Source organism: Coturnix japonica, chromosome 2, assembly GCF_001577835.2.
Source record: "Coturnix japonica isolate 7356 chromosome 2, Coturnix japonica 2.1, whole genome shotgun sequence".
Classification (NCBI taxonomy): domain Eukaryota; kingdom Metazoa; phylum Chordata; class Aves; order Galliformes; family Phasianidae; genus Coturnix; species Coturnix japonica.
Window position 1 is genome coordinate 30,697,498 of NC_029517.1, and position 12,180 is coordinate 30,709,677.

The window sequence follows — 12,180 nt, forward strand, 5'->3', positions numbered from 1 at the left end:
TCTTTCTGCTGAATACTTCTAAAGCAAATGGGACTGAGTTGATATGTTTTTACTGTATCAGCTCCTCTGCTCTACTGCTTCCCATGGCCTAGCAGAGGAAGTCTGACTGCCAAGTGTTTTCTCATGTTGTTTAATCTGATACAAAAGGTCACCTCAAGTGTCCTTTTGGTATTTGCTCTAGAGCTGTGTATAATAGGTGGCAGCCCCGAGAAGAATGCTTGTTGCTAAACTTCAGAAATGTTTGGGCTTTTAGATACAAACAGATGTTTCCTTTTGGTAGCTTCATTTTCCGTGTAATATTCCAACAAGCATAACAGGCGTAGCTGAATCACAGATGAACATTTTCCAGAAATTAATTAGCTTCACACATTGTGTCACCAGTAATGAGAATATAACTTCACAGTTGGATGAAAGAAATCAGTAATTGATTTGTTTAATCAGATTCCAGTTTAAATAGACCACCAATTCTTCTTAATATCCAGAACAAATTTTTGCACCGAAAGCAGGAAGACAGAAAAACTGGCTCATGTTCAGGTTTGATGCAAATTGAAATTAGCAAAAGTTGGGCTGCCTTCGGATCCACCATGCTACTCCAATTTGGCATACTGTATTTACGTTGATAAACTAAATATTATAGGAAAAACAAATTAATCTGGAGAACCTACTGGCAACTACATTTTCATGCTGTAAGTCTGTTGTCTAAATTTCTTAGTAACTTAAAACACTTCAGCTCTACAGCTAAGCACAGAGAGAGCATCAACTCCTACTACTGACCTCAAAACACACGAGACAAGTGTCACTCCATCACTCTTTGGAGCTCTGATATAAGAACTACTAAGTGGCTGTCGTTGTGATGTTTAAGTACTTGGGACAAAGGAAAAAGGGGCATGGATATGGCCTGTTACACAGCAGGAAACAAATAAAGCAAGGAACAAACAAAGAGATAAATAAAAGCAAAAGCCAGTCCCCAAGGGGACCTGGGAAACGCAGGCTAAAGCCAGCAGCATGCAGAGGAGAAGGCTGTGCAAAATGAGATCAGTGTCTTGGAGAAGTATGTTGGTTTGGTAGATCCTCTATGTGATGTATGAATTACTCCTGTCTTGATAAATCAGATTTATAAATAAAAACTCAGTTTCTGACTGTTCCTGTCTGATTCTGACTATTTTAGGTCAAAAAAAGGACTGTCTGAAAAACAGAAAGCTACAGGATCCTTTTGATATACAAACCCATGCAGGTGATAAAAGCCCCAACGCTGTCCTGGATGTCAGCATTTTACGGCCTTCTGTAAAAATTAGGAAACTAGCTTCGTCCAAAATAGAAAGATCAAATGCACAGAACAGGGGAGCTCTGACAAGTATTCCTCTCTCAGGAGAGAGGCAGCAGACTTCCAGAAGAATCAGACCAAATTAGAGATCACTGGGGCTGTCTGCCAGCATTATTGTCAGCTGAATGTTAAAGCTTTAGGCAAGGAACACATTTTCTAAATTCATAATCCTTTCCTCTTGTACTTTGTTCGTATGATATAAGAACAACACACATTACAAGTACTGGCTGTTCTGGACAGAAATGCAGACTGAGTGGTTACGGTAGACAGGATCAGGTCCAAACTGAGAGTGGGAGGTACAGCCCTTGACAGATCCCTACAGATCACAAAGGAGAACAAAAAGCAGCAAATAACTATTAAGAGTTAAATGGGGATGGTCACATATGAATTTGGACAGCTATCTGTGTAATGGATAAAACGCTGAACTTGAATGACTCCATCAGCCCACCTTTTGTGTATTTTTAAGGCATTATGTTTTCTATGCACCTGCAGCTCCTCAGACTGGCTGCTCAGCATAGCTTGAACACGTATTTCAGTTGCTTGTCCGACAACCACAACAACAAAAAACAAGCAAACAAACTGATATGCCCTACAGGAATAAAGTCAGTACTGGTGATATTTTGCACATACTCAAATTTTGCAGTGTCCCAACCTCATCAGCCAAATGATTATTCCACTGCAAACACATGGTTGGGTGAAAAGCCTCAAAGTACAAAGCTGTATGAGAGAACACTCACAGTTTTCCAGGTACCATTCTAATGGGTTAGAGGATAGATTTCACATTCTAATCATAGAATCGCTCACGTTGGAAAAGACCTTAAAGATCATCAAGTCCAACCACAACTTAATCATTCTGTCCTAACAACCCTCCACTCAATCATGTCCCTGAGCATCACATCCAGAGGGTTTTTAAACACATGCAGGGATGGTGACTCAACCACCCTTCCTGAGGAGCCCATTCCAGTGCTTGACAACCCTTTCTGTAAAGAAGTTTTTCCTGATGTCCAGCCTAAACTTACCCTGGCACAACTTGAGGTCATTTCCCCTCATCCTGTCATCCATCACCAGTGAGAAGAGACCAACCCCCTGATTGGAGTGGTTTGCATTTTTAGCAGATTGCATGAAAACACACCGTCGGACTGAAGCCCGGTATGCCTCAGGTACACTTGCAAGTGTAAATTTAACCAGCAAATTCCTCCAAAATATAAGTGTCTGTATTGTTACAAGCTAACAGCTTGGAATTTGTTACCACTTTCTGGATGGGACATGCTCTAACTACCTCTGAGTAAGATCTTTTTGATGCTGCCTTTACTGTAAAACCTATTTATAGCTTTACAGTTACAAAGCCAGCTTAAGTCAATATATATGTGTTACAGAATAAATACATCGTCTAGCCATCCCGGGAGAAGGATTCTGACCCCAAATGTCTTTTCCATGCGAGCCATGGGAGTGGAAGGAAGGGATGTCTTGAGCTCCCGCTGGGACTCTGCAGTCTCAGTTCTAAGGGATATATCCGGGCCGGAAAACCAGAAGCCTCTGCACTTGTCTTTGTGCCAGCAGAATCCTATCAGTGAGGTCACAGTGAGTCATTCCAATCACAAATTGCTCCTGAATAAAATAACTTCAATTTAAGCAGAAATTATTTAAAATTCATTTATTCCTTCTTCCTCTTTCTGAGAGCAGACTCCATTTCAAACTGGTGTTATCTCTATTTCAAATCAGACAAAACAAACAAAAATATCTAAAAGAATCCTTTACTTCTTCCTAATGCAGAGCCTGCTCTACATCCTCCTCCCCACGCCCAAATCACATAGAATTATGTGGGCTAACCAGGAAAAAAATCCAAAACCTCCATTATACAGAGTTTTAAAAACAAGCTAAGAGAAAACAAATAAGTGAATGTATACCAGGCTAAATAGAATATCCCTAATCTGTTTTGCTGAAGGATAAAACACACCACTACTTAGTAAGGCGTTCAGAGTTAGGGTTCGGGTCTAACAATGATCATCAATGATTTAGATAATTCTCTCTTTTAGATAATTATCACCTGAGAGAGGTGTCTCCATGCCAGTTAACACTCTAGCTCATCTCTTCAAGCTGTATTTTTTTTTCCTTTCCTTCTTTCTTTTGTTCTTTCTTCCTTTCTTCCTTTGCTTTCCTCTTTTCATTCTTTTCTTCTTTCCTTCTTTTTTTTTTTTATGACAGTCATTGAACTTAGAGCACTGTTTACAACATACTATATTTCATTGCCACAGACCTCTCTTATTTAGCAAAATATTAAATAAAAATCCATGTAATTCTTTACGATCTTCCTACCTTCTTCATTACATCTGTCATTCAAGTCTATTTTAAAGAGCATCCCTGAAACATTTGTCCCTTAAGATATAAATTCATCTCTCACTGAGAAAATCTTTGTATTTTTCTGTGCGTTAGTTTTAGCTATTATACATACTTTGGCCTCCTTCAAATATCCAACCGACTACTAGATATTCGCTATATACTAGACAAATGATAATGATAGAGACTGCGTATATGACAAGTTAACTAGATGAAAGAGGAAAAGGTCAATCTCATAAGACATTTGCAAAGGACTTGACAAAAAGCTTATCTATTGTGTTTCCTTTAAATTCAGAATTCAGGTCTCACAATCATATATTTATTTTTTTTTCTTCAGTATTCTCCAACAAAATCAAACTTACTATACAAGACTAGAGTGATGTCTAGGGAGCTGTATTATTATCTTACATTTGCCATAGCAAATGTGTAGTATAGAAGGCATAACTATATCTCCATCTGTATGTTTCATTGGTCCTTCATCCTCACAAAATCATAAAAAATAGGACCCTAAATTCTATCTCTCTGGACACTTGATACATTACAAATTGGTCTACATCTGCTGACTGAAACTGCTCTAACTTTTTCTTTCTTTGTACATGATCCACACTAATAGATCTCTGCAGAGCAGAAAAATATTTAGAAATGTGGGATATACCCCCCAAATTAAAATATTTTGTAAAACTATTAACGTGATTTGAAAATATGTCTGTCTAAACATGACAAATTCTTTGGTAAAGGAATAGGATGACATCTCTCTATCTGAAGTCAAAAGACACCGCTTACTGTATTAACTAAGGACTGCTGTGCCTGGCAGCAGCTTCAAGTGAGCACTGCAATGGAAAAAAAAATTGATAGTAAGTAAGAATGCATTTCTCCAGATTCTTTGTAGCAATCAATAGCTTTTAAAATTTATATACTCGGGGATCTCTCCGACCTTGGGATAATAGCTCTTATTTCTGTGACAGGAAATTGTCACACGTAGATTATCAAATTCAAAATAAATATACCTTGAAGATCCAACACTGAGATACACACTAGATTATAAATTATCGCACATTCTCTTCAAATTCTTAGATCATTCATTGTTAAGAAATATCTTTATTGTGTCACTAGGCAGGTTTTTTTTTCCAGCTATTTATTTGTAGTTTATTATCCATTTAAATTCCTATGGCCTTATTTGTTAGAAAAAAAAAAAAAAAAAAAAAAAGAGATATAGATTTATTTATGAAAACATACCAAAGAGCATTTATGTAAATAAATTTGCCTGCAATTATATTAAGATAAATATTTGGGTTCGAAGACAATTGACTATTTTTTTTCTACAGGAATTTAACTTCCATGGGAATTAAAGCATGTTTTTGAGAAAAGTCAACTTTCTATGGATAAAAACACAACGACAGTATTTGGACAGGCAGCCAAAACTATGATATATTTAGAATAGAATAAAAAGAACAAATCCAGCATCCAACACACACAGTTTCCTTACATTTAGACCACATTTCTACGTAACAATTATCAGATTATAGATAATATCTATAGCAGCTCCTCTCAAAGGAATTGCCTGGATGAAAAAATCAAGTATCTCACTGTATATACATAGTTTGGTCACTTGTTTTTAAAACTCAGTTTTGTAAAGCAAAGTTTTGTCTGCACTTGCAGACATCACTGACCATACATACATCCTTGTTAGTCAAAGAAATGTGGCTTTAGGAAGTGAGAGAGTATTTGTCTTACTGAAGTACTCCTCTGCAACTACATAGTAGTGTGAAAAGAAACTTCAATCTAAATGTAGGTTCACTAATTAAATAATTACCCTGACAGAACTGCAGTAGACTTTTCTCCCTATCAGTTCCTCACTTTCTCAATCATTCAGCAGCAAGAAGGAAAAAGTAGAAAAGAGGTTTATAAAACTTTTCAGGTTCCTTCTTGTAAGAGTCATAACATGGTTTCAATGATGGTAATTCAAAAAGTAGCATTCACAGAGCATTGTGAAAACTGCATGAAGAAATCAATATTTCTATAAAACCAACATTGGTACCACAAGCTCTGATAGCTGAGAGTTCTTTTCAATACCAAATGTTTGTCATGCACGTGTAGGCCTTCACTGACAATGCTATAGCCTGCTCACTTCAGGTTATTTCCCTCTAGCTATATCCCATGTCAGTCTTCTCAGGTCTCCTAGCACCATTTAAAGTGTTTTCAGTTTGCAGATCATTAACAATGTTCCAGTAAAGGTATGAACTTCTCCATATAGGATTTTAGTCCAATGAGAATAGTCTAACTTTTCTTGGATTGAGGACACATGGGATATCAAGAGTATCTGAGACTGTTTAAGCAGCTTCCTGCCTCTGGCCGCATTTTTCCTGCCTCTGCACTGCATCCCTGCATTTTGCCACTACCACTTGTGTAAGTTGAGCAGGATCAAAGCAGGGAGAGGAGAGATACTGAGAAAGGTTATTTTCCTGGAGGATTAATTCTGGAGTTCACCTTCCAGCTGCACAAACAGCACCAGCTGATGGCAGAGAAGGGCCAGAGACTGTGAGAGTGAGCAGGAGTTGGGCGGAGGCTGCTGAAACAACCAAGGCTGCTGCAGGGAAGCCCTCCTACCACTGCAGTAGTCCGCTGAATTGAACAGGACAGTGCTTGTGTGATTACCAGCCTGTAATAGATAACCTGCCCATTGATTACTTGTTAGCAGAAGGGTTCTCCATTCACTCTTCCCCTAGACTCTGAAGAGCTGCAGTCATAAAAATCAGCAGTCTTAGTAATACCAGGAAGTTACAGCTAGTCCATATATATCATAATAGATCACTCTTCAATCAATGTAACGCACCAGATTTCCTTCAGCAAATTGATTTATTGGCGTAACTTTTTATAACCATGTACAGCATCTATGCATCTCCCATTGGAAGAATATCCAGCGATAGAGCTAATGTTAGTCTGACACACAGCTTTACCCAACAATTCTCATTACATTTCTAACAACAAACAGTGGTGTACTCCATAGATGGTCATAAACGGCCAAAGCACCCAGTTGTTCAAAAGTAGAATAGAAAATCAAGACTCTTATCAAAAAATAAAGCCTGATTCTGCATTCTTTCACTTTAAATTCCTTTCAGTCCTGCGTTCTGTAAGTGCTATGAATATTAATCTACATACCAACGAGTGATCTTGGCCCTCAGTATTCATCAAAACTGCTGCCTGTCAAAATGAAAATCTAAAGGGCTTTTTGCTGCTGACTCAGGAATCAACTCAAGTTAACTCTAAATTTTTCCCTCCATTTAAAAGGCAAAGATCAAGACAAACTATCTAATCCCTTGCCACTCGCACTGATTGAATAAAAATCCATCCAAACTTTAAAGTCTTGTTCTCTCCATTCAGTCACTGAATTCCAATTGAAGGTACCAGTTATCAGGGTGTCTTTTATAAACAGTTGATCATCTCAAAAGAAGGAAAAACTCCAAACTGTCTACTTGCAATTATGGTAATAAAGAACCTGTAGTTACAAATACCTCATGTCAGTGATGGACGTGTGAGATGAATGCCTCCAAAAACCACCAATTACCTCCTTCCAGCCATTCAGTTCAACAAGAGTTCATCTGAGGTTGCACATTAAATTCAAAGGAGAACAAGTGGTATCAATGGCCTCAACAACTTACCAAACTCCATCTAAAACATTTGCATTTAAAGTGTAACCACAGTTTGGATATTTTTAATTAGTCCATTTCTAGACCACACAGAGAGAATTATTTATGTAAACTAAGCCACCATATCTAATAGTAACATAACAACATTCTGTAAATATTTAGGAAAGTAAAACTCCAAGAAAGTAGACAGTAATTGATCATAAAATGATTAGCATTGCTCCAGTAAGAGAAACAAAATTCCAATCAAAGGGAAAAACAAAAGAAGCACACGTACAGCTCAAACGTAATACACTACTGCACGAGAGTTTAACTTTAGCACTGCTCACTCAGCTACACAAAACAGAATCTAGATTAATATACAAAAATGTTTTATTTCACAGTGAGGTACATAAAGCTTCTAACTTTAGTAGGCTAAGGCTAAGAGAAGATTGCCTGTTATCATAAAGAGTTTCACATTTGACATATCCATACCTATTATTGTTTGTGAAGAAAGGCACCAATATTATTTATCCATCCACAGTTTGCTTCTGCATCCACTCCTTGAGGAATGAAGATGGATTATCTGAGGGTCAGTGACCTACTGACCATCATGGACCCAGAGAACTAAAACACACATTTATGTGTACAAGTACCCAACAGCATTTATTTAAAAAAAAAAAAAAAACAATCAAAAAATAGCTCATATGTAAACATATTACAAAATTCTGTTAGTTTTTTCCTAGTGGTGTCAGCAATATATTCCTGTAAAACTAACCAGCTGTGTTATTGTTTCCTGTTTACAAAAAAAATAAGAAAACACACGCACGTTAAATCGCCTCACATTTGAGTTAAAAAGGCACAGCATCCAAACTGTCCAGCATGATACAGGCACTCCCAGCCCCCCCCACTGACCTCCGGACTGCATGGTTCAAGAGTAACAATGTCGAAGGAAGACACTTAGTACAAACCGTTTATGAGGAAGGGCTTGCTCCTTGAAATGTCAGTTCAGACCACCCTTGTACGCAGTTGGGAAGCTGTCAACTGCAGTCTGGAAAAACCACATGTAAAATGTGACCCTTAAATGTGTGTTGGCATACATTTGGCAGAAGAGTTGGCACAGGCAGGCATAGCTGCTGTTGGTGGTAGCTCCCTCCAATCTGTTCTCCTTACATCAAGGCACAGTTATGGTCACAGTTGATGAGTTGTTTGTTTGCATAGTTTGCAAGGAAAGAGAGACCTCAAACAAGCCCTCTCACTCCCAATAGTCCCTCATCTGTTCTATAGACCTGTTGGCAGCTGACAGCAGTGACAGCATCGCAGCTTTCCCTCTTGCAGGCTGTGACCTAAGGGACCTGCACCATCTTCTCATGTACCAATGGCCACCTCATCCGCTGCAGCTCCAGGCAGGCCCAGCTTCCACCCTCCTTCCACAAAGGGCGGCTGGGAGCTGTAATTAGACAGCTCAGTCGGCGAAGCGCTGCAGCAGGTGGTCATCACCGTGCCGGGCGCTGCCACTATCCATGAAGCGCTCGCAGGGGAACTCAATGAGGTCAGCCTCACTGAGTGCACAAGCAGCACCACGGGGTGGACGGTGGGACTGGAAGCCCGAGAAGTCAGCAGACACACCAGTGCCCATGGAGCGGAGCGGCCGTCGGGTGGAGTAGAGCTGCCGCACATGAACGGGAGCTGCCTTCCTCCGCCGCCGCCCCAGCACCTTCTTCCGAAGCAGGCGAGAGGCCCAGGCTGCCAGTGCAGCAAAGAGCAGCAATGCATTGACTGCCAGCAGCACCAGCGTGAGGAGCTGCTGGTCAGGGCCGCGGGGCCCGCCCGCTGCCACTGCACTGCCCTCGGGTAGGGTGACCAGCCCTGCACAGTGGTCCCGTGGTGCTACTGGGCACACACGGCCGCCAAGCACACCCTCGACACACACGAGGTAGGGGGTGTCTGGGCGCAGCTCTCGTAGTGTGGCGGCTGGTTCGCCGCGCTCAGGCAGATAGACGAAACGCTGGAACTTGACAGCAGCACCGAAGCGGTCGAAGAGCAAGCGAAAGCGTGCAGGGCCCAGCAGGCGGGGGCTGCGGTGAGGCCGCACAGCCCAGCGCACTGTCACTGAGCTGGAGCCCACCGCCTCCACCGACAGGTTGCAGAGGAACAGCTTGTTGAAGTCGCATGGGTCAGACACCAGTGGTGGCATGCTGGAAGATGGCACAGAGCGGGGCTTGCCGCCACGCCGGGGCCAGGCCACGCTGGGTGGCACCGGCCCTGAGGCCTTGGGGCGGGCAGGCAGCAGTGTGGGGCTGGGAGACTCCACCATGCCCTGTGGTGCCACCATCTCATCTTCAGGCACTGCCAGCAGGCGGGCAGTGGAGGCAGATGGAGGAGGCACACCCAGGGGCCCATGTGGCAGCCCCACAGGCCCCACAGCGCTGCTGCTATTGGTGCCAAGACCCTCAGCAGCTGGCAGAGGGGATGCGGAGGGAGAGGCGCCATTGAGGCAGGGGCTGCCGTCAGGTGGTGGCAGCAGCTGGTTGTCCTGCAAGTAGTCGAGGTACTTCCCAGCCAAGTTGGGTGGCAGGTGGCACTGCACAAAGACAGTGAGTAGGCGGCCCTGAGAGTGCCATGCCCCCAGCCAGTGCTTGAAGCCACGGAGGCGGCAGTCACAGCTCCAGGTGTTCCCTTCCAGCTCCAAGCGGAACAAAGCCGGGCTGGAGGTGAAGAGCTCACCAGGGAGCGTGGTCAATGCATTGTCTCGCAGGCTGAGCTCCCGCAGGTGGCTGAGGCGGCCAAAAGTGGTGGGGTGCAAGGTGGTCAGCGCATTGCGGCTCAGATCCAGTGCCTCCAGGCTTCTGAGTGGCTCCAGAAGAGCGTCAGGAAGGTGGCTCAGCTGGTTGCCCTCGAGGCGTAGCTCTTTCAGTGAGCCCAGCCCCATGAAGGCATCCGGTGCCAGGTGAGCCAGTCGGTTGTCACTGAGCGAGAGCTTGGCCAAGGTGGGTAGGTGCCGAAAAAGTCCCCCTGCTAGCTGCTGCAGGCTGTTGCTGGCCAGCAGCAGGGTGTGGAGGGAACGCAGCGGTCCAAAGAGTTCTGGGTGGCGAAGGGAGCTCTGCTGGTTCCCAGAGAGGTCGAGGAAGCGCAGCCTGGCCAGGCCGGTGAATGCCCCACGGCTCAGCCAGCGGATGCGGTTGGACTCCAGGTGGAGATAGAGTAAATTGGGCAGCCCCGAGAAGGTGGAGTCACCCAGTGAGCCCAGCTCATTGCCATCCAGGCGCAGCTTGACCAGGCTGCCAAGGCCAGAGAAGGAGGCGGCACTGAGGCGGCCAATCTCGTTGGCATTCACATAGAGGATGCGCAGCTTGGCAAGAGTGCTGAGCGTGCCGGGGGCCAGTGCAGGCAGGAGGTTGTTGCCCAGGTAGAGCTCCTCCAGCCGGCCCAGGTGCTCAAAGGCCTTGGGATGCAGGGAGCGGATCCGGTTGTACTGCAGGTCCAGGCGCTGGAGCCCAGACAGGCGGTGGAAGTCAAAGGCAGAGATGTTGGTGATGAAGTTGCCTCCCAGGCTGTAGGTGAGGACATCCTGGGGTTCGTCGGTCTTGGGCACGGAGCGCAGGCCACGGTTGGTGCAGAGGAGATGCTGGTGCTGCTGGCAGTCGCATGGCTCGGGGCAGATGGGCTCGGCCGCGGGCAGGAGCAAGAGAAAGAGCGCGACGGAGCCCCACGGCACCATCAGGAGGAGCCGGCGCCGCGCCCCCATCCCGGGACGAGCCGAGGGCTGCTTCCCCCGGCGGCTTTGTGTCCCTCCGGCATCCCACCGCTCCTCGGCGGCTGCTAATCGACCCCTCCTCTGCTCCGCGCCGGACCGAGCTCCGCGCCGGGCAGGCGGGCGCCGCGACCAGTGCAGGTCGCAGTACCCGACACCATGGGCTCCCGTCACCCGAGCCGGCCGGGGCGGGGAGCGGCAAGAGGGCAGCGGGTGCCGGGCTGTGCCCGGGGCTGGTGCCGCAGAGCGGAGCCGAGCAGGCTGCCCGCTGCTCCGCCGGCTCTCCCGGGGGCGGAGGGGGCGGGCGGAGCGCGAGGATGGGGAGGGCGGGGTGGGGGGGGAGCCGGAGAAAGACGAGCTCCGAAAGTGACCGAGAAAAACTCAGCGGAAATTCGTACTTCCCACACTGTGCCCTGGGGGAGCGGAGGATCGGATGGAGAGGGGGAGATGGAGCGCGGCAGGGAGGGAAGGGAAGGGGGCGGGAGGCCGCAGCCCGTCCTGGCTCGGCCCGGCCCCGGCAGCGAGCGGGGGCCAAAGTGGGAAAGTGGGAATTGGAACCGGCTGCGGCCGCCTCCCGGCACATGGGCTGCAGGCAGAGCTGAGCATCGGGAGGGGGAAGGGAGGAGGAGTACACGAGCCACCCCCACTGCAGTCTCCCTTTTTTAGGTCGCGTTTAGGAACCTGCCAAAAGCAATAGTTACGGTTTGCCCCAGATTTAAGGGCTACGTTTTGTATTCAGCAGATGGCAGTCAGAGGACTAAGCCACCCATAGTAACTCAAGGAATGAGATTCCCTTCATCCTCTTCACCAGTCTGCTCGGGAGGTTCCCAGCACCAGTGACCCTTGAAGATGTAGCTGAGCATCTTCAGCTCCATGAGGCTCCTTGGATGCTCTGTTGAAATAAATTCCATTTTTTAAAAAGTCTTCTGTCTCAACAGTATCCAAATTCAAGTGAAAGGAAGGTGTCAGAAAGCGTGTTGAAAAGCAAGTAGGTTGTGTACCCGTCCATTCACTGTCTTGCTTTTCTTTCCTGTTGGCATTGGTTTTGTTTCCTAAGATGCTGCCAGCAGGGTAAATGAGTGACTAAGGGCAGGAGGAAATGAATATATATGCAAGCTGTTTAAAGTTGTCAAATACAACAA

At 45.4% G+C, this 12,180-nt stretch overlaps 1 protein-coding gene across 1 annotated transcript; it reads right to left on the reverse strand.

Annotated features, from left to right (window-relative positions):
• Positions 1 to 6,498: 6,498 nt before the first annotated feature.
• On the reverse strand, positions 6,499 to 11,305 carry TRIL (TLR4 interactor with leucine rich repeats). Its single transcript, XM_015853866.2, has one exon. It carries the CDS (start codon positions 11,030 to 11,032, stop codon positions 8,750 to 8,752), a length of 2,283 nt encoding a protein of 760 aa, XP_015709352.1. The 5' UTR covers positions 11,033 to 11,305; the 3' UTR covers positions 6,499 to 8,749.
• Positions 11,306 to 12,180: the final 875 nt, after the last annotated feature.